General features: G+C 47.2%; 1 protein-coding gene across 2 annotated transcripts; it reads left to right on the top strand.

The window, feature by feature from the left end:
• Positions 1 to 2696: 2696 nt before the first annotated feature.
• On the top strand, positions 2697 to 14539 carry CTSE (cathepsin E). 2 transcript variants are annotated; one of them, XM_038585909.1, is made up of 9 exons: positions 2697 to 2856; positions 3459 to 3615; positions 4219 to 4336; positions 5312 to 5430; positions 7174 to 7373; positions 9331 to 9453; positions 10304 to 10445; positions 10547 to 10645; positions 13757 to 14539. In XM_038585909.1, the coding sequence occupies exons 1-9, from the start codon at positions 2789 to 2791 to the stop codon at positions 13919 to 13921; spliced, it is 1191 nt and encodes a 396-aa protein (XP_038441837.1). In that variant the 5' UTR covers positions 2697 to 2788; the 3' UTR covers positions 13922 to 14539. The 2 variants fall into 2 exon arrangements, with proteins under 2 accessions (XP_038441837.1, XP_038441838.1); XM_038585910.1 differs by lacking the exon at positions 10304 to 10445.
• Positions 14540 to 22466: the final 7927 nt, after the last annotated feature.

The following is a 22466-nucleotide window of genomic DNA, read 5'->3' as shown; positions in this document are numbered from 1 at the left end:
CATTGCCCATACTCTATCCTGGTTTTGCCCACTTGGTACCATTTCATCCCAAATACTCTCTTTTCTTAAAGGACACACACAAACACACACCAACACATCCTTGGATGCACACATCCAAGGGCTTTTTTTTCTTAAGTAGGCTCCAAGCCCAGCATGAAGCCCAACACAAGGCTTGAACTCACAACCCTGAGATCAAGAGTTTGACGCTTAACTGACTGAGCCACCAGGGGCTCCCAAGGGCTCTTGTTCCCAAATCATCCACAGCGATATTTGGTTCCAACATGGGAGGTCCGGTAATCTGCAACCAGGACAGATGGGTTTCCTGTTCTTTCCAGAGAGAACAGAACCCATTCGTTCTGACAAACGTCTCCACACTCCTGTCTCTAGCCTGTGTCAAACTTTTCAAAACCCAGCCAGATTCTGCATTTCCACGCAGGCAATCTGGGATATCACTGATTGGGTCAGGGGCAGGTGACCACAGCTGCACAGACTAACCAGCTTGCCTTCCAGTCCGAGCCAAGCAAACCCTCTACTCACAATCAACAGAAGCCAAGGGCAAGTGAGGACTGGCCTGGAAGATGGGCAGAGAGGGAGGGGTTCCAGCTATGTTCATTTCAACAGTTGAGTAACAATAATGAGAATTCTGTGGCAGGAAGATCCCTGGACTGGGAGTTAGGAGGCGGGGGTCCTAACTCGAGCTCTGGCACTAAAGGAACCACAGGCTCTTGGGCCCATCGCTCTGCCTCTCTGCCGTAGCGTCCTCATCTGCCATGTAAGCCGGGTTGCCCTGATGGCAAGAAGAAGCCTCCCAGTGCAAGGCTTTTATAGTGAAGATGTTCAGTCTGATGATACGTTACAGTTTTTCAAGTACTTCCACATACCACATTTTGTGTATTTAATCCTCCTTAAAACTCAACAAGGTATGTAGGGCCTTCGGCAGATAGCAAATCTAAGGTACCTAGCGGTCGGGCAATTACGGGCAAACCATGACAGAGCATAATGTCAAAACGAATTATCTCAACATCTAACCTCCTCTGGCTCATGCTGTCCTCCTGGGGGTAGACGTCCCTCCCTAATGAAAGGTCAAAGAGAACTGTCAAGTGGGTAAATGTGAGAGTTTTTATGCCCTTGGGGTCAGGGTTTCAAGGGTCCAGGCTGTTCCCTAAGTCCCTTTGATATTCTTTTAAACAGTTTTAGAGCCCAAGGCAGAGCTCAATTGAGCTCTAGACTCCAACTTTGCTGCTTGGGCTTCTGAGATGGAAAGTAGAGCCCATGGCTGCAATTAAGACATTGCCAGAACTCTGACGAGTCAGAGCAAAGCTGCCCTGAACCCTGGTTCTCTGCCTTTACTCCAGGGTTAGGATGTGTTGGTAAATGTGACAGCGGAGCTGACCTCTCCTGCCCCGGTTCAGAGTGTCCCAGAAGCCTGGATCAAGGTCACAGGCAGGGGAAGGTGCTCCTCTCCACCACCCTCCATCCTCACTCAAGGTGAGAAAGCCCACCTTCTGTTTAGGAGGTAGGATGGCCATAGAGATGGCTTCATGGCAAGAGCTAATCAGGCCGGTATAACTAAGCACTGAGCCCCACCACTTCCTGCTCCACATAACAGACTGACGGTCCTGCTGTCTTTGGACACTGTAATGAACTGAATTGTCTTCCCCAAAACTCTTATGTTGAGGTCTTAACCTCTAGTACCTCAGAATGTGACTGTATTTAGAGATAGGGCCTTTAAAGAGGTGATTATGTTAAAAATGGGATCTTTATGGTGGCCCTAAACCAATATGATTCATAAGAAGCAGAAATCAAGACACAGACACACATGGAAGAGAGAGGGCATCCATTTCTGCAAGTCAAGGAAAGAGACCTCAACAAAAAACCAACCCTGCCCATACCTTAATCTTAGACTACTGGCCTCCAGAATCATGAGAAAATACATTTCTGTGAAGCCACCCAATCTCTGATAAGTTGTTACAGCAGCTCTAGCAAACTATAGGGGCACCTGCTCCAAAATCACGCCCCTCACCCTTGCCATGCCTAGTTCCTCCTGGTGTCACCCGCCTACCCCAGAACTGTGTCTGTGTTCTCCAACTCTCCTTCCACCCCACAGCCCCAAATTCATCAAGTCCTTGGTGAAAACTAGCTAGCAAAAAAACTAGCTCCACAAGCCCAATCTCCCATTTCAGGGGCTATGAGGAGGGCTAGTTTCTGCCTCAAAGTGGACTGTGGGAGGGTGATCTGCCCTTGAGGCTCCTGGAGGAATGAGGACAGAATGGGAAATACAGAGAAAACAGCCTGGTTGGTATTTTGAGTTAGAATCCTGCCCCACATGTGATGACCGGGCTTCCACCCCCGGGAGTCCCTAGCCAGACTACTCGTGGTAACACGTGAGTGGATGGGCCCCAGGGTCCAGGGGCGCGCAGCTCTTTCAAGTAGTTTACAGGGCTCCCAGGGGTCGGGGTAGGGCACCAAAAACTCTGGGAGAAGCTGAGCCCACACAACCATCTTACTCTTAAAGGGTGCACAGACCCCAAGTCCCACGCCAGATCCCCGAGGCCCCCACCCCTGCCCCTGCATGAGGGAAAGAGGGGGGCTGCCGGGGGGAAGGGAAACGCCCTGTCATGCACACCGTGTTTGTTCTGGGCCTGGCTATTGACGCAAGAGGCCTTATCATTGGGTCCTCAGACTGGGCTGGGCAGAGCAGATCTGAGTTAGGGAGTTTCGTCCCCACCAGCCCGCGGGAGAGGAGAGGCGAGAGGGGGTAAGGAAGCAGCTGCTGGCTGGGCCCACGATGAAAACGTTCGTTCTTCTGCTGCTGGTGCTCCTGGACTTGGGACTGGCTCAACCCCGGCTCCACAGGTGAGGCCACGTTCCCAGCCCTGTGTCCAGAGGGGCAGCTCCCTCCAGCGTAGGGCCGCCCTGGGACAGGGACGCTGGTGGGGAAATGCAGAGAAGGAACTGAGGACTGGGGAAGGTGGCCAGCCTGTGTTGGTCTTGACCCTCAGCCCACAGCAAGCCACCCTCTGCCTCTGCTTCTGCCGGGATTGCCCACCCAAGGCCCAGGGAGCTCCTCACATTAGTAAAGAGCAGGAACCTGCCGCTTTGGTTGGGAGCTCAAAGGCCCAAGTACCTGCCCAGGGGACTGCCCGTGGCTGCCCCCTTCCGTCAGCCCCCCAAGAGGTTCATGAACAACTTCAGACCATTTTCCTAGGAGATCCCAAAGAGCTCGGCTCTGAACGGAGGCCACTGCAAGGCTAAGATTCTAAGACTCTTCAGGAGCAGAGACAAGGCAGACAGGCAGGGGCACAGAGGGCACTAATTCTGGCCAAACTCTGGCAGATTCTGGCAACTCTCCTGCCTTGCAGATCTTCTCCTGTGTGGTTCCCGGTTGACTGCTGGGAGAGGGCAGGGTCTGAGCGAGACAGAACTGCATCTCTTTCTCACACGGGCTTTGTCCTCAGGGTGCCTCTCAGGAGGCATCAGTCCCTCCGGAAGAAGCTGCGGGCACGGGGCCAGCTCTCGGAGTTCTGGAAATCCCAGAATTTGGATATGATCCAGTTCACTGAGTCCTGCACGATGAACCAGGATACCAACGAGCCCCTCATCAACTACTTGGACGTGAGGCATTCTGGAGCAGGGGCTGGGGAACTGGGGGAGGGGGAGGATGGTTTGGCCTCTGAGCCTGGCCAGTGACGGTCAGCAACGCTGAAGGCCAGTGTGGATTTCTCCTCTAGGATAACCCACAGGGACTGATCCCCTGGGTCCCTGGGGATTTGGTCGAGCAAGCCCCAGTGGGCCCAAATGTGTAGAGCTCTCTGCAAAAGAAAAGGATGAGCGAGGCAAGCATCCCAAACAGAAGGGCCCTGCTGCTGTCCTTGGAAGAAGGCTTAACCATCACCAGCTTCCCTTCCCTGATTGTAGAACAAAGGCATTATGCCTTCCTACCTTGCTCACAAAACCATTACGAGGAATAATGCAAATGAAAGCCAAAGAAGTAGCAGGGTGTGAGAGGCTTGATTGGATTTCCTCCCTTGCAGCCCTTTCTCTGCTCCTACTGCCTTGTGTTTCCCCCTCCTCAGCTTCTGTAAGCCCCAGTCTGTGCTAGCCCAGGCTCCGGTCCCAGAGAGCTCTCCAGAGGGCACCCCCACCCCCCGCCACCATATGGGCGCCTTCCCCTTTCCCACCACTTACACTCTGCTTCCTTTCCTCCCTCCCCTATAGATGGAGTACTTTGGCACCATCTCCATTGGCTCTCCACCACAGAACTTCACTGTCATCTTTGACACTGGCTCCTCCAACCTCTGGGTCCCCTCCGTGTACTGCACCAGCCCAGCCTGCAGTAAGTAGGGCTAGGATACTCAGCGGGGAATGGCAACTAGGGCCTGGCACTCTGGGGGAGAGGGGCTTGGTTTCCAGAAACTGGTCATGCATGCCACACTGGCTTCCCCTCTCCACCTCTGAGTCTGCCCTGGGACTGCCTACAGTAGAAACAGGGCTGGGCCAGGGAGAGAGCTAAAACTGGACTGCTATCCAAGCTAGCAACCTTCATACTGACCAGAATCAATAGGAGAAAACTCAGCCACCGAAAATCCAAATTCAATACAAATCTCTGAATACACGATGACTCAGTCCCTTTGGAACACCCAAAAGAATGCAAGTGCCATGAACCCTGGCTGTTCCTGGGCAGGTTGGTGGGTTGGATTCTAGTGTGCTGACTATTTGTGTGCTTCAGGAGGGCTTGGTGGCCTATCCCCGGATATCATAGGTGGGGCTGGCGGGGTACAATGTAAGGGTGGGTCCGTTTGGCCAGAGGTAACTCAGGCATCTTTGTTAACGTTGGAAACGGAAGAGCTAAGGAAAGATGTCAGTCTATGCTGGATATGTTCTAGAGATACAGTGTCTCAGAAAACCCCAAGCTTAAGTGTCTACAGGTTAGGCAAGGAACTGAGAGTCCTTGCCTGAAATGGCATTTGTTTATCCCTGGATTTTTTTGAATACCAGGTTCTGACCCACATTAGTTGGCAGAGACTTCTGATGGCACTCAATACATGATGCTTGTCTTAGGGTGCCTCATGAAGTCCCTGGGGACAGTCATGTTTGCCCAGGGACAACTAGTGGGTCCCCAGTTGGGCTGCCACATGTGGCTAGAGAAGAATGTAGTAACTCACTAAGGTGGGTGATGGTGAATCTTTCTAGAGGCTCCCACTCAATCTTGGGAGTTGAGAGAAGAGATTCCACATCTCCAGGGTATCAGGGCAGAGACAAAGGCAGCGAGCTGGTGGCCCAGGCAACAGCAGCTTCCTTGCTTTTCCAGAGACACATGCCAAGTTCTACCCTTCCCAGTCCAACACATACAGTGCACTGGGGAATCAGTTCTCCATTCAGTATGGGACTGGAAGCTTGTCTGGAATCATTGGAGCTGACCAAGTCAATGTGAGTACAGTTTCTTCTTCTCTTCTCTTTTGGCCAGAAACTTGGGATACAGAATATTTTTCAGAGTTGTTAGGGGAATACTTTCAGATCTACCTCAGGAAGAGGTAGAAACAAGGAGCTGGCTTCCAGGGAAAGGGGGAAGCCTGGTCAGGCGGGAGTAGCACTCCCTGCTTGAGATAATGGCAGTGGGCCAGTCTGCTCAGTGTGCTGGGTTCTAGACAGGCAGCAAGGAGGAATTCCACAGAGAAACAGTGCACAGGACTGAAAGCCTGGTGGTAAGCTTTCAAGAATGGATTAAGGCAAAAAACAAACAAACAAAAATGAATCAAAGATGCTCACTCTCAGTGCAATGAGGCAAGAAAAAAGAAACTAAGGGCATTACGATTATAAAGGAAGAAACTATATTGTCATTATTTACATAAAACAAGATTCTGTAGGCAAAAAAATCCAAAAATGACCACAGATCATTGAGATTAGTAATTATTTAGCAAAGTTGCTGAATACCAGATTAACAAACAAAATAATTTGTAATTTAAATATCCAGAAAAACAAATGGAAAATAGATTTTTAATGCCATTATTTATAATGTCATCAAACACCTACAGGTAAATTTAATAAAAAATGGGCAAGATCTCCACTCTAAAAACTGCAAGACACTACTGAGTAAAATTAAGGAAGATCTACATAAATTGAAACGACTCAGTATTTCATGACTCAGTATTACAGACACATCAAAGTTTTCTCAAATTGATCTATAGATTTAATGTCAACTCAATCAAAACAACAGCAATTTTTATTAGAAATTGATAAGCTAATTCTAAAATGTATAGGGATATGTAATACACCAAGAAAATCGAGGTGAAGAAAAACACTATAAAGATCTATTACAAAGCTATCATAATGGAGACAGTGTGGTATTGACACAAGATAAGCAAATAGACAAATGGAACAAAATGGATAATCAGAAACTCCTCTAAATTCTGTCGACCATGAAACTGCAGTGGAGGATATGAGAATGTACTTATCAAATGATGCTAGGTCGTTTGGATAGCCATATAGTTAAAAAAATGAAAACTCTTTACTCCAACCTCGTGCATTATCAAACTTCAGTACATTATAGATGTTTTACTCCTTGACATATGTACAACATAAATATGTGTGCATGTTCACCAAAAGCAATGCACAATCAGCAGGTATCAGCACTGTTCATGATAGTCCATACAGGAAACAACCCAAATATCCATCAACAGTAGAATGAAGGACAGCACATTCATACCATGGGAAATGACAATGAACAAAACTACAAGAGTGTACTACGTCATGTTGAGTGACATAAGCCAGATACAAGGAATTCATCCTGTATGATTCCATTTATACAAAGTTCAAGAAAAGGCAAAGGCAGTATATGTTAGAAGTCAGAAGATGAGTTGCTCTTGAGGAAAGGTACAATGATTAGCAGGGGGCATGAGGGGGCTTCCAGTTTGGGAGATCGCTGACGAGGGTGAGTTTGGGAAAACTCACCCAACTGTACACTTAGGATTTCTGTATTACACTTCAATTTTTTTAAAGTTTCCATAAACAAAAATTAAGGGTGTGGGGATGTGATGAAATCAGTGTGCTCATGTAATCAAGGAAAGTTGGGTGGGGGATGAATTCGCTTCAGACCAGGGGGAGAATCCTGGAATCTGAGACTCTTTGCCAAAGATATCCTGTGCAGTTTTCTTTCGGGCTTTCTCCCGTCAGGTGGAGGGACTGGTTGTGGTCGGCCAGCAGTTTGGAGAGAGTGTCACGGAGCCTGGCCAGACCTTTGTGAACGCAGAGTTTGATGGAATTCTAGGCCTGGGATACCCCTCCTTGGCTGTGGGAGGGGTGACCCCGGTGTTCGACAACATGATGGCACAGAACCTGGTGGACATACCCATGTTTTCTGTGTACATGAGCAGGTAGGCCCATCCAGCCCACCAAGGTGAAGGTCAGTCACTGCTACAGGGAGGCAGCGTGGTGCCGCTGAAAGGGCACTAGACTGGATAGTCCAACACCTAGCTTGGATCTCTTGCTTGACCTATTACCAGCTATGTGACCTTGAGCTTACCTTCTCTGGATATTGAGGAAATGAAGTTTGCCTCACTTTGTAAACTGCACCACCCTGAACTCATAGGAGGATTCTCTGGGATTGGATATTCATTAACACAGTGAATAAATATTTATTAATCTCCTATTATGTGCCTGCCGGGCAAGGGAGCACAGTGAAACAAGGAAGATAATCCCAATCCCTCCCTTCAGGAAGCTGGATTCCCATGGGAGGAGGCAGGAAAAGATTCCAAAGTAAGCAGACGATAAAATAATGGAATGTTAAGGGAATAATAAGATGTAGTATTTACATAAAATAGAATATTATTCAGCCTCAAAAAGGAAGGAAATTCTGACATGTGCTACAAGCGGATGAGCCTTGAGGACATTATGTTAAGTGAAACACAGTCAGTCATAGAAGGACAAATACCGCAGGATTTCACCTACCTGCAGGTACCTGGGCCAGTCCGATTCAGAGAGACAGAAGGTAGAACCACAGTTGCCAAGTATAGGGGGAAGGGGACTAGGAAGCTGCTGTTTCATGAGTATAGATAGAGTTTTGGGTTCACAGGATGAAAAGGTTCTGGAGACTGGCTCACCACAGAATGAATATCCTTAACACTACCAAACTGGACATTTAAAAATGGTTAATTTATGCAATTTTTTAAAAAAAATTGCCTGTTGTAGTTGAAAAAGTTCATGAGGCTTTTTCCCTGTTGCCTGGGATCCTGAGAGCATCATCTCACCTTCATCCCCACTTAGGGAGGGGATTTCCTACCTCTCTGACGTCCCCACCAGTGTGCTTTGGCCTGAGCCCACTGTGTTCGTGGAAGCCCATATCCCCTGTGCTCCACTCTCATGAGGAGAGGTTTGAATTTCCTATATTCAAGTGCATGGTGCGGGTGTGAGTACGACGGCAGGTTGTCCAGACCCCTGAGCTGCCACCTTCCAGCCCAGAAAGACAAGGGTGAGGATGGGAAAGAGCAAAGGCTTTGCAGTCTGACTGACCTGGGTGGAAGCCTCGAGTCTCAGGGTCCTAAAATGGGCACAAGGTTGATGTAAGAAGTAAATAGGATGACGCAGGTAAAATTCCTCACCCAGTGTCCTGCACAAAGGCCATCAACAAATGATAGTTCTTCCCCTACCTCCTCAAAACCACTTTTCTAAGATGACCACAGATTCTGTTCTGATGCCCACCGGGTTCTGTTCCCCATTACCACCGTGCCTCAGAGCACCCTGACTTTCTCTGATCCTTTTCCTCCTAAAAATGAATCAGTTTCATGTCCTATTTCCCCAGAATCCTGTTAGGTGCCAGAACATACTCTGAGAAATCCACACCATTGGAAATTAATTGTCAAGCTCTAGTAAGTCAGGTTGCATTCCCATTAGCTTCCTTACCTTAACACAATGGAGTGAATAGCATGGAAACTCTAGCACTGCCAAAACAGTAGTAGGAAAGATACTTGGGGGGAAAAGGCTTTGGGGGGGGGGGGGATGCGTCAAGTCATAGGGTGTGTGCATGCCCCAGATGGTCCTAGCTTTGGCTCTGCATGAGCTCTGCATGACCAGAGCAGTTGTCCCTTTTTGCCTTCCCCCTAGCCCTTTGACCAAGAACTAAGAAGCAAAAAGACATCCACAAATTGTTAAGCAGAGCTATTTCTACACTTCTTTCCTTTTGCCCAAAAAGGCCTAGACTAAGCAAATTGCAGTAGTCAGAACCCTAGTCTCAAAGCCCAGGCTACTATTTCTGCCTATACATGGTATAAGCCGGCTTGTCCCCAAGGTATCCCAGGGGCCCCTCCCTGACCATCTGCCCTTCCTTCCGTGTAGTGACCCAGAAGGTGGTACGGGAAGCGAACTGATTTTCGGAGGCTATGACCACTCACACTTCTCTGGGAACCTGAACTGGGTCCCCGTCACCAAGCAAGGCTACTGGCAGATTGCACTGGATGCGTGAGTATTTTCCACAAAGTACTTATGGTATGAAGGAAGAACTCAAGACAGGCACAACTCACACTGGGTTCACTGAATTGACCTGCATCTAAGTGCTGGTCCCTGGGAGAGGGTCCTGAGGGCTTGCTGCCGTGTGAGGCTGAAAGCGTGGTGGTGCTGAGCAAAGGTGCAGGAAGGGGCCGCAGTCGCCAGGGCAACAGGCAGGAGGTACCAAGTCTCAGCTTCCTTCCCTGTACATGTGATGTGCCCCCAAGTCAACAGACAATAAATACAAACCCTCAGCCAATTACTTGGGGCTCATTTAACATTAATTAACATATAGGGTAAGGGGTGGGTGACATGAGTGTATAAGAGTGAACTGAACTCAGATTTCATCTCCATGAAGCATGTCCAGAAGATCTCACACACACACACACACACACACACACACACACCCCACTATCATTGTAGAGAGCGGTCAGTGCTCCATGAGATGTGCCACCAAAGTGGCCTGGCAGTCAGGGCAGGACAGCTTCTATCTGAAGAGCTCCTCAAGCAAGGGTTTCACGAAGGAGGTGACATTGACTGGGCCTTGACATACATACATGCATGCATACACGCCTGTGTGTGTGTGTGTGTGTGTGTGTGCTGGGTCCAAAAGTAAATGTATTTCCTGCTATGGATCTCAGTCACAGAAAAACTGAGAAATACTCATGTGTGAGATAGTCAAAATGAAAATCGTTAATGTATATCTGAGAACCCAACAAAGGTTGAGAGCAGCCGGGGAACCTGGAAGCTTCATGGCAGAGGGGAAGGGGGCCATATGGGGTAGGGGTGGGAGGTCGGCTGATGACATTTCCTTTGCCCTCAGAATCCAGGTAGGAGGCACAGTGATGTTCTGCTCTGAGGGCTGCCAGGCCATTGTGGACACAGGGACTTCTCTCATCACAGGCCCCTCAGATGAAATCAAGCAACTGCAGAACGCCATTGGGGCAGAGCCCATGGATGGAGAAGTCAGTGCCTGCTGGGGGAGGGAGGAGGTGGGAGCAGGGGAGCGAGGCCCTCTCCTGGGAGGTGGGAGGCCTCTAAATGGGTCCTCTGTGTTGGGTTTTAGTATGGGGTGGAGTGTGCCAACCTCAACGTCATGCCAGATGTCACCTTCATCATCAATGGAGTCTCCTACACCCTCCAGCCAACTGCCTATACCCTACTGGTAAGAACTGTTTCCTTATTCTGCAAGTCACTGGGCCTTCCCCACAAGCCTACCACTTCCTTTTTTCAGTTGCCTGCACTCAGGCTGCATTTACCCCAGCCCTCCTCCCATCCTCTCCTGCACTGAAGTGGCATTCCCTCTAGAAAGGACAAAGCTGCCTGTGGTAGAAAGACCACTGGGCTGGTTCTCTCTCAGTTTCTGTTCCACCATGAAGCAGCAGCCAACCTGGGACAAGCCATTTAGCAAAGTTTTCTGAACTTGTCGCATAGGATTTTTCATCTGACAAAGTTTAATCCCTTCAAACACCTAGTAAGATGGATATTATCATGCCATTTTATGGATGAGGATATTGAGACTCGAAAGTTAAGAGGTTCAAGACATGAGTTGCTTGGGGGATGAGGTACGGAATGAGGTTGTATCTTTTAACAATCAGATTAACCTTCTTCTCGAACAACAAAGTGTCTTTTATTGCAGTAGATTCCTAAATTTGTAGGGTGAAGTGGGAAGGGAATTCCTGGGGGAAAAATATGATTGCTTCACACTGCAGTTGGCCCAGATTTTCAATATCACATGCAGTTCTTTGGTGACACTCAATATACTAACTTTACTGGAGAGTCACCCACAGCACCAGGGTGATTGTGTCAGAATGAAGGTGCCAGGTATAGAGGACTTTAGGGACTTATCTACCCCCCACATCTTGATCTCTGCTAACCGCTTCCCCAAGCCACCAAATTTCAGTGGACAATGCAGGTGAAAAGAAATGTTTTTTTTTTTTTTAGTTTTTGTTTAAATTCTAGTTAGTGTACGGTGTAGTATTAGTTTCAGGTGTACTAAAAGCATTGAATATAGTGATTCAACACTTCCAAACAACACCCAGTGCTCATCACAGCAAGTGCCCCCCTTAATCCTCATCACCTATTTCACCCATCCCCCCACAACCTCCCCTCTGGTAACTGTTAGTTTGGTCTCTATAGTTTAAGAGTCTGTTTCCTGGTTTGCCTCTCTCTCTCTCTCAATCTCTCTCCTTCTCTCTTTTTTCACTTTGCTTGTTTATTTTGTTTCTTAAATTCCACATATGAGTGAGATTATATAGTATTTCTCTTTCTTTGACTTATTTTTCTTAGCTTTATACCCTCTAGCTTCATCCACATTATTGCAAATGGCAAGATTTCATTATTTTTAAGACTGAATAATATTCCATTGTATATATATACACCACATTTTCTTTACCCTTTCATCAATCAATGGACATGTAGACTGTTTCCATAATTTGGCTATTGTGGGTAATGTTGCTATAAACATTGGAGTGCATGTATCCCTTTGAAGTAGTACTTTTATACTCTTTGGATAAATACTTAGAGTGCAATTGCATAAAAATTCTAGAAGAGAACACAGGCAGTAACCTCTTTGACATCAGTCATAGCAACTTCTTTCTAGATATGTCTCCTGGAGGCAAGGAGAAACAAAAGCAAATTATTGCTTAAATTATTATTAAATTATTAAATTATTATTATTAAATTATTTGAAACTCATCAAAACAAAAATATTTTGCACAATGAAGGAAACAATCAACAAAACTAAAAGGCAACCTACAGAATGAGAGGAGATATTTGCAAATGACATCGAATAAAGCATTTGTATGCAAAATATATAAAGAACTTATAAAACTAAACACCTCAAAAACAAATAATCCAACTTAAAGATGGCCAGCAGACATGAAAAGATGTTCAACATCATTGATCATCAGGGAAATGCAAATCAAAACTACTATGAGCTACCACCCCACACCTGTCAGAATGGCTAAAATTAACAAGGCAAGAAACAGGTGTTGGCAAGGATGTGGAGAAAGGGGAACCCTCTTAGTCTGCTGGTGGGAATGCAAAATGGTGCAGCCACTCTGGAGAACAATATGGAAGTTCCTCAAAAAGTTAAAAATAAAACTACCCTACGATCTAGCAATTGCACTAATAAGAAAATGAATGTTTAGCTTTAAAATATATTTCCTGTCAAGCCCCCTAAGCATCTCCAACAAAGGGATTCTGGAGCTGCCATTAGGAACACCAGACTGGAGACAAGCTAGGCACTTTAAGTGGGCCATGCTCATGGTCCTATACACCCTTCAGCAGTCTGGTATCCTCATACTCTCCCACCTGCACCCATGTGAGTCCCTGCTCATCTCACTTCCTTCCCTATGCCCAGCGTGGTACCCTTATCCTTTTCTGCCAGCAGATTTCAATCAGAGACACCTCAGTCTACCAATGATGCTGTGACAGCATTGCATGGTTAGCCCTTTACTCTTAAGAGGGCGCTTTAAACCCTCTGCAAACTTCCCAGACCCTCATCAGCAACCTCAAATCTCTGATAGTTGTTGGAAAGACCACACCTGCCTGGTAGACCCCACGTCTTTGCCAAACTAAAAAAGTAAGGTTGGGGGAAGTTACACTCTTCTCACAGAACAATGGATGTCTACTTGCCTTATACCTAAAAAGTGATCCTTCCCCAGAACATCAAGAAAGCAGTATAGTTTCTCTCCCTTAAAAAACTAAATTGAGGGACACCTGGGTGCCTCAGCGGTTGAGTGTTTGCCTTTGGCTCGGGTCATGATCCCGGGGTCCTGGGATCGAGTCCCACATCAGGCTCCCAGTGAGAAGCCTGCTTCTCCCTCTGCCTGTGTCTCTGCCTCTTTCTCTGTGTCTCTCATGAATTAATAAATAAAATCTTTTTTAAAAAATTAAGTTGAGCTTTGCTAGAAACTAAAGTAACCAGAATTTAAGCTAAGATCTTCTAAAGCCAAACCTTTTGCTCTTCCAGTCATGCAACAAGGTTTCACTTTTTCCAGTTGTAAAGTGGGAGGTGGGGGGCATGTATAACAGATGAACAATTCTCAAAATTGTAGAACTTAGAAGCCCAGGTCCACGTATGTGAAACTGTGCAAATATTTTGCTGAGTAAACAAGTAGAGGTGTATGAAGCAGGAAGAGCCAATCAGCCAAAATTGTGACCGTCCAGCGCCATTTGGTATAGTCACCACCACTACCACACAGTACCGCCTCCAAGTAGCACTACTTCCCTTTCGCCCCATATGTCACTTACCCCTTCCTTCCCACCCCAGGACTATGTGGATGGAATGGAGTTCTGCAGCAGTGGCTTTCAAGGTCTTGACATCCAGCCTCCAGCCGGGCCTCTCTGGATCCTGGGCGATGTCTTCATCAGGAAGTTTTACTCAGTCTTTGATCGTGGGAATAACCGTGTTGGGCTGGCCCTGGCAGTCCCCTAAGCAGAGGTCATCTGCCTGTGCCTGCTTGCCCGACACTCCTTGGAAATCCAGCGGTGTCCCTTAGTTGGGGCATTCTTCACAGCTGCCAAAACGTCATTTTCGGTAGGATACAATTGTTCTAGAGCTGCAAACTGAATTAGGTCCAAATAGAGCATGAGAACACACACACTGCACGCACTTCACACACACCTCACACCACCCTCATACACACCTCCTTCACCACCATCGTGATGGAAGAATTAAGTTGTATGTCCATACTTTTTATTGCTTTGTACTAACACTTTCTTTTGGAGATTTCCCAACATGCACATTGGCAGAGATTATTAATTCCCTTGCACCCCACCTACCCTTCATAACTCACCTGGCAGGTAGCCTGCCCTGTTTTATCTACACCACCACCCATCCTCTCTCCAGCCCCATATATCTGCAAGATCCTAAAGCAAATTCTTAGCATCACATCATAAATCATCACATCAAAGATTTATCCACAAATCCTTGCAATATTCTTAAACATGCGATCAGTATTCAAATGTTCCCTATTGTCTGGGAAATGTTGGGTCATTTTTACAGGTGACTTGATTATATTAGGATGCAAATAAAGATTACAAATTGCATTTATTTGAACTGTCTCTGTGCCTCTTTCCATGCATAGAGTTGACCACATTCTGAATTTTGCAAGTTGAAATCCAGAGGGGTCATGCAATGTGAGTCCATCTTTCCTACAAAATGGCAGTTGGTTCTAGAGCCTGATTTTGTGGCTAGAATATTTCATCAATGGTGCTAGGTACATCCCATCGTAGCCCCATCAGGAAGCAGATAATACTGGCCTCTTTATTCACAATGTTAGGACTGACGAGTGGGTGCTAGAGCTGTCAGGCTCATCCATCCAGAATCAATTTCCTTCTGCATTTTATCCAAAGGTTTCAGCAACCACTGATTATCTATCGTTGCTTAGATCCATGCTGTCGTCAGGGCTGCAAAACAGAGATTTTTCTAACTCTATTTTTTCTCCTGTGTTTGTTAGCTAGAATTCCTCTATTTAAAAGAAATCTTTCATCATCTATTTGCTTACCATTAGATATGGCTCATATAGGAAAGGCAAACTTACTTGGCTTTTTCCCTTTATTTACTGGCTTTCAGAAAAATGAGTGTGTTTCAACTTATTGCAGTTTTTTCAGTATCAAAGCAACCCACATTGAGCCAGCAGGTGCCCCTTCAAATTAGTTTTTATGAAGTTTTGACTTGACCCCAGTACGAAAAGATGTTCTGGGCCCATTTACAAGGAGTCCTGGTTCCTAGTTATGTCCTCGTAAGTTTGTCATAAATGAAAATATTTCAGAGTGCAAGGAGAGGATATTGGGGCAAAGGGACTCTGAATGAACCCTTTTCTCCTATGGGAGCTGACATGGTGAATACAGGTCCAACCTGGATCCTCATTCTGGTGGAGGTCTACTGACACCAGAAACAACATGCCTTTCTTTTTCTTCCTTTTGTTCTTGCTTTTTGCAAAATGCAAGTATCTTCAGGGTTTTTCTTCTTATAAAATAGGTGAAAGTCCTCCATGATCCTTACCCTCAAAGATAAGCATTATTATTAATTTGAGGTAGTCTTATGCAGACTTTTCCTTTGTATATACAAACGGAGATAGCCATAGGAAGGAATTTTTTTCCTACAAAAAAAGGAATCATAGAGCCTGGGTGGCTTAGTAGTTAAGATCTGCCTTTGGCAAGGGTCATGACTCTGGGGTCCTGGGATAGAGCCCAGAATAGGGAGTCTGCTTCTCCTTCTCCCTCTGCTCCTCCGCCTGCTGGTGCTCTCTCTCTCTCTCTCAAATGAATAAATTTAAAATCTTTTTTTTTAAAGGAATCATACTACAAATTCTTGTCTCTAAACTGCTCATTTAACAGATTCTATATCAGTATAGTCAACTCTTGCCTTGTAACATCTGCATGCATCCATTGTTGATCAAATACTCTCATAATGAACATTAGGTTCATTTGGATTTAATTCAACCCAAACCCATAAATATTTATTTTGGGCCAGGCACTGAGTGAGTTACTCTAAGACCCTCAAGAGAGATGGGATGGATCCCAGCTGTCACTTTTGGCACAGAGGCCACAGAAAACACACCAGCCTTACAGTCAGATAATCCAAATTCACATTTGTGCCCTGTCCCGATCAGCTTGGTGACCTTGGCTAGTTACTTCATGTCTCTGAGATGCCCACCTCACAGAGGTATGGGGTGAATCGATGAATTTGCTTCAATGGAAGCACTGAGCTCATAATGTTAGCTCCTCTCCCCCTTTAAGTATTAGGTCAAAGTAGATCACAGCTACACACATACACACACACACTTTTTTGGTTTTGTTTTTTTCTTTTTTTCTTTTTTACTAAATTATTACTTCCAGAGTTAATTCAGAACAGCCTGGTCCAAATAAACTATCAAAGCGATATAATAGAGCAGTTAACATCACAGGCTCTAGACTCCCACAGGTCTGGACTTGATTCTTGACACCAGTTGTGGGAACTCTGCACTCCGGTTTCTTCATCTGTAAAATAGACATAAAAACAGAACTATTGCATGGGTTTATTGTGAGGATCCAATAGCTACAATGCATACGTGTAAACACTTCACTAGTTGACGTGCCTGTGCTCATCACATAAGGACTAAACCCACACTCAGCAGGGGCAAAGTTCACACGGGACAGAAAAGCCTAGAGTAAAAAGGCTTTATGACTTTTCCTCTAAAACAAAGCACCCAGGAGCCACGTGGGAACCAACTGGAGGATAGCATCCCTGCAGGCTGTACCCTTACAGGCGGTCTCCGCACAGTGGGCTACCCCACAGCCAGGTCCCGGAGGGTACAGGAGCCTGAGAGCTGGGGGCCTGGGGTATGAGGGTGGTGCTTAATCCATGCCTGCAGGAAGTGAGAGCAGTCCACAAGCTGCCCAAAGCCAGTTCTGCTCTGAGCACACTGGCCTCTCAAGGCAGAAGTGACACTTTCATTCCATGTGGACCAAACCCTGCTGGCTCTGCACCTACTGAGCCCTAATGACTAACTGCATTTTCCAAAACTGACCTTTGTTCTTTGTGACCTTCCCATCAGTGGTGTTACCCCTGAAATTCAGGTGCTCATCCCATGTCCCATGTCTGATATCAGGTCACAAACCTCTCAGCGATGGGCCACGAGCTTTGGCCAAGCTTCCCTGCATCCTGGAAATTGTTAAAGGATGCCTATTTTGTTCCCTAGGGCTGCTGTAAGCAAGTACCACCAACTGGATGGCTTAGAACTACAGATATTGATCGTCTCACAGTTCCGGAAGCTAGAACTTACAGAAGGGATCCAGCTTCACAGTCCCAAGACCTCTGACTACCAGGGCAGGACAGTCATCTGGTCCAAGATCGAGGTGTCAACAGGGTCATTATTCCCCTGAAACCTGTAGGGGAGATTCTCCCACACCTCTTCCAAGCTTCAGGTAGTAGCTGCAGTCCTTGGCATCCCGTGTGTTACGATGACAACACTTCAGTCTCTGCCCTGTCCTCCTCTGTGCATCTCTGTCTCTTCTCCCTCTCCCCCTGCTACTCTCCCTGCTTGTACTCTCTCTCTCTCTCTCTTTCTCTCTGTCAAATAAATAAATAAAATCTTTAAAAATAAAAGTAAAATTAAGTCCTTTCAGGAGCTTTTGGTATTTTGTCTTTCTTCTCTTTCTTCTATTTATTCTCTTCCTCACAAAAAAAAAAAAAAAAAAAAAAAAAAAAAAAGTCTATAAATTAGAGCAGGTTTTATTACCCTGTTTTCTACATGGGGAAATCAAAGCATAAAATAATGAAATGATTTGTCAGAAGTAGTAGTGAAAATAGAATCCACATCTCCTGGCCTCTCATCCCCTGCTTCTAATATATACCCTTGCCCCAAAGCCCAGGTCAGTTCAGGATGTCGCAAGCAAAGATGGCAGGTATATTCTAGTCAGTGCCCCCAGTCATATTTGCCTTTTAAAATAGAAGCACATAGAGACACCTGGGTGGGTCAGTGGTTGGGTGTCTGCCCTTGACTCAGGGCGTGATCCCAGGAGTCTGGGGATCGAGTCCCACATCGGGCTCCCTGCATGGAGCCTGCTTCTCCCTCTGCCTGTGTCTCTGCCTTTCTCTCTCTGTGTCTCTCATGAATAAATAAATAAAAATCTTTAAAAAAATAAAATAAAATAGAAGCACATAGAGACACCTGGGTGGGTCAGTGGTTGAACGTCTGACTTTGGCTCAGGGCAGGACCCCCATTCAGGGATCAAGTCCCACATCAGGCTCCCTGTGAGAAGCCTACTTCTCCCTCTGCCTATGTCTCTGTTTCTCTCTCTCATGAATAAAAAAATAAAATATTTTTTAAAGAATAAAAATATAAAATAAAATAAAATAAAATAAAATAAAATAAAATAAAAGCTCATTTGCTGCTGACAAGTCAAAGGTTGCTGATCCCAAGAGGCTCCAAACAGCTTCCTCCTGTCTGCTCCTCTATGGAAATAAGACCCTGTAAACAGGATTCCAGGGAAACTGCTAGCTCTGCACTGGGCATCACCTCCTTTGAGGATTCATCCCTCTCCTGTTCTGTGTGAGCCTGGAGGGCTGGCAGTCCTGTCATCACCACTGGCATTACAGAGGAGCACACGGGCCACAGGCACACCCATCAGACTCTGTCTCCTGGGAATCTGAATGTTGATTGAGTCCCAGAGGGAGGACAGGTGTCAGGGGCACGGCAGGCACACAGAGAGAGGGCTCCCGAGTCCCCTGCACTGAGACCGCCACGGTTATGCTGCCTCTGCCCTGCGCAAGGTCCGTTGTTCGTCTCCTCCTGCTGCTTCCGTTACTCTGAGCTCATGAACTCTGGCACATGTATCGCACTGTGGGCGGACGACCAGATGATTGTCTTGCCCTGGGAGTCAGAGGTCTTGGGACTGTGAGGCCTTGATCCCTTCCCTTAGCGAAGCTCGGAAGAATGGCTCATTCTTGGCTGGGGAGCTCATCCAGAAGTTGTGCCTGTGAGGACAGGAAAGGTAGAGGAGGCCTGTGGGAACTTACCCCACCCCCACCCCGACCACAAAATTGTAGAGTGTGAAAGACACACAAGTCCAGGCCTTAGGACCAGCATAGTCTTCTATTCCTCAGCTTCAACATCTGCCTTTTGCTTTTTCAATCCTCGCCAGGTGAGGAACGTAACACCAACTACTATAATGGGTAACCCCTGGATCACAGTGTCTTGACCTCATAAAAGCTTATTTCTTACCTGAAGTGTCCAGGTGAAGAGTTGCACAATTCAAGAACGGGGATTCCTTCTGTCTTGTGGTTCCCACAGCCCCTGGGACCTCAGAGTCATTCTTTCCGTCCCCCAGACAGGGAGAGTAGCAGATCCTCCACATTCACAGGCCAGATCTGGAAGAGGCTAGGGTACCCGCAGGACATTTTCTCTACATCTACCCGCTTGAGCTCCTGCAGAGGACAGGAACTCTGGTTCACCACTCGATCCACTGGCTCAACTGTAATCTACGGCCACATCTTGTCTGCAGGGCTGGAGAAGCCTTGGAGCGGTGGCCTGGAGGTGTCGGGGGGCTTAGATGAACACTCACTAGTTGTCTCTGCCTCAGCAGGCCTCTGGCCCAGATCTTTTTCTTTCTCTTGCTTCTTTAGTGTGAGCCTGTTTCCAGTTCCGCATCAGCCTTCCTCTCTCTCCTCTCTCCTCTCTCTCCCCTTCACCTAGGAGATGAGATGCCTCTGCATAGGTCTGAGCTATGGAGACAACCCCCACGTTGGCCTTTCCAAGCAGACAGTTTGCAAATCTCCGACCTTTTCTGATGACCTCTCCTATCTTCATTTCTCACCCTGGACCGTCTCCTGGAGCTCTAGCTCCTCAACACCTTCACGGACCCAATGAATATTTACAGAGCCCTATCCTGGTCCAAGTTCCCTAAGTGGGGATTAAAAAAAAATTCCTGAGTCAGGAGCTTATATTTAACATTTTATTGCAAAATGCAATTCAAAAGAAGCAAGTGAGGGAAAAGGGAAGTGAGGAAGAGAGAGAGAGAGAGAGAGGGAAATAATACAAGAAGGTGACTTTCCAAGTCAGCTACAGAATCGCAGTGAACACAGCCTGCATCACCAGCAAGGCCGTGGGGACGGGGCGCAGCTCAGAATGGTCCCACCATGGGCAGTGGGGTGGCAGGTGAGTCCCGGGGAACTATTCGCCAGGTTCTTCTTTCTCTCGTCTCCGTTGGGCAGCCTTGCCCGGAGGCACCGACTCCTCGCACTTCTGATGTGTGCTCCTGGCATTCCCAGGATTGGCCTCTGCCAATCGACCAGCCCAGATGCAGGCCTGCTGTCTGCTTCTTCCCCAGTGGCGACCACCTTGCAGGCTCCTTGACCGTGGTGGTAGCGCTTGTGGATTTGAGACCAGGAAAGCGCAGGAGCCATCCCCAGAATTGCTGTGGCTGCAAGTAAGATGAGGGGTGGCGCCTAGGTGGGGTGATGGGGGTCAGGGCCAAGCACTGAGCAGGCGCTGGGCATGATTGCTGTGGTCTGGGGATGAAAGCATGAACGAGACAAGGTCGAGTTCACCTGGAAAACCTTCATCGGTGCCACGGAAATGTCCTGCTGGCACCTCAATCTCAGTTTAGGCAAGACAGAGCTCATTTATCCTCTTTCGATCTCACTGTTTCCTGTCTCAGCGAGGGCGTCAGCCTCCCCTTGGTCACACAGTCTCATCCCTCCATCTGCCTCCGACTCCCCCAGCACATCTTCAGTTTTAATTAAGAATTACTGAGAGCTCAGGGCGCCTGGGTGGCCCAGTCAGCTGAGTGTCAGACTCTGGATTTCAGCTCAGGTCATGATCTCAGGGCTGTGGGATCGAGCCCCACATCTGTGCTGGGTGTGGAGCCTGCTTGTGATTCTCTTCTTCCCTCTCCCTCTGCCCCTCCCCCACTAAGGCACTTACAAGCTTCCTCTCTTTAAAAAAATAAAAATAAAAAAAATAAAGGCCCCTAGGTGGCTCAGTGTTGAGCGTCTGCCTTTGGCTCAGGGCGTGAACCTGGGGTCCTAGGATCAAGTCCCACATCAGAGTCCCCACCAGGGAGCCTGCTTCTCCCTCTGCCTATGTCTCTGCCTCTCTCTGTGTGTTTCTCATGAATAAATAAATAAAATCTTTTTAAAAAATTAAAAATAAGATAAAATAAAGTAATAATACAATCTGTTTAAAAAAAGAAAAAAGATTTACTGAGAGCTGTCTAACTGCCAGGAGTGAGCAAAGGAAGGGTGTCTTGCTGTCCAGTGAATACACAGCACCCAGCTCAGTGCCTGGCGCACACTAGGGCCTCTGTAACATCTGCTGACTGAACAGTCAGTGGCGAGTCCTCACAACCGCCATGGTGCTTCTGTTACAAAACTGCCCCATGACTTGGTTCCTTGTCACTACCTTTCACCAGGTGTATTTCAGGATCATCCTGATGCCTCTGATTCTGGTCGCTCCTCCTTCCAGACACATTTCTGAAACCCAGCTCGAATCACACCTTTCCCAAGCTCCCAACTTCCCAGTGGTTCCCACTGCACACTAAATGGAATCCAAGCTGACATGAGGGCTCTCTAGGGCCATGCCTCAGTTTGACCTCCTGTCACATCTATTCTACTCTGGGTCAAACCAAACCATCCCCATTTTCTCACTCACATGCTTTCGCTCTAAGGAATCCTTCTATCCCTGTTCACCAGAGAAGGAGCACATTTCCCCCAGAATAACCCCTTTTACAACAATTGTTAAAATCGTGGTGAAGAGATGTTAGACTGGGTGCCATGAAAAAACAGATTGAAATCGCAGTCAGCCCTGCCTCGGAGCCTCTTTTGTGCACTCTCCTTCCTGCCAAGCAGAGGGTCGGCACCTCCTGCCCCTCATCTAGAGCCCACCCCATCCACAGATCGCTTCTTATGGTGAACTGGGCTCCTTCCTCCACTTATCACAATCTGCACATGCTCGTAGCCTGTCCATCCTTCAAGCTCCAATTCAGATCCCTCCTTCCCACAAAGCCTTTTCCTCCTCCAAATCCTTTGAATCCCCACGCCTTGCATTTCTTATATCATTATTTGTACCGTGTCCTATTCTCACTGATTAAATGCAAGTATCTCTCTCTGTTCCCCAGAGGGCTGGACATACTCAGATTATTGGATGAATGCAGGTGGGAGGGAAAGAAGGAAGGAAGTTTAATGAATGCAGGGTCAGGGCCACCCCTGCAGGGAAGAGGCTGGTCGTGGTCTTCCTCTGGGGAATGTATCAGAGGAAGAGAAGGGAAGTTGCGGACCCTTGATCCATGTGGACAGAAGAAGCAGGAACTAACGCCTGAGGGTGGCTTTCAAAGGTGTTAAGGACAGTTCTGCAAACATCCCCTGAAAGTATAAGTTTCAGTCCTGTGTTCAGAGACTGTGAGGGCTGGGCGAAGGTAGGTCACTTCCCCTCCCCAAAAGCCCCCACAGCGGCAGACCCTGTGGCTGGTGACTTTACATGTTCTCTGCAAGAGGC

This window comes from Canis lupus, chromosome 38, assembly GCF_011100685.1.
Source record: "Canis lupus familiaris isolate Mischka breed German Shepherd chromosome 38, alternate assembly UU_Cfam_GSD_1.0, whole genome shotgun sequence".
NCBI lineage: Eukaryota > Metazoa > Chordata > Mammalia > Carnivora > Canidae > Canis > Canis lupus.
Note: the sequence above shows the minus strand (reverse complement) of the source record. Positions and strands in the feature narration are given on the sequence as shown.

Bases quoted from the DNA above. Each gene is read 5' to 3' on its own strand.
- CTSE (XM_038585909.1), top strand. From the start codon at position 2,789: ATGAAAACGTTCGTTCTTCTGCTGCTGGTGCTCCTGGACTTGGGACTG. The intron at 2,857-3,458 runs GTGAGGCCACGT...CTTTGTCCTCAG, and splicing joins GCTCAACCCCGGCTCCACAG to GGTGCCTCTCAGGAGGCATC. The intron at 10,646-13,756 runs GTAAGAACTGTT...TTCCCACCCCAG, and splicing joins CAACTGCCTATACCCTACTG to GACTATGTGGATGGAATGGA.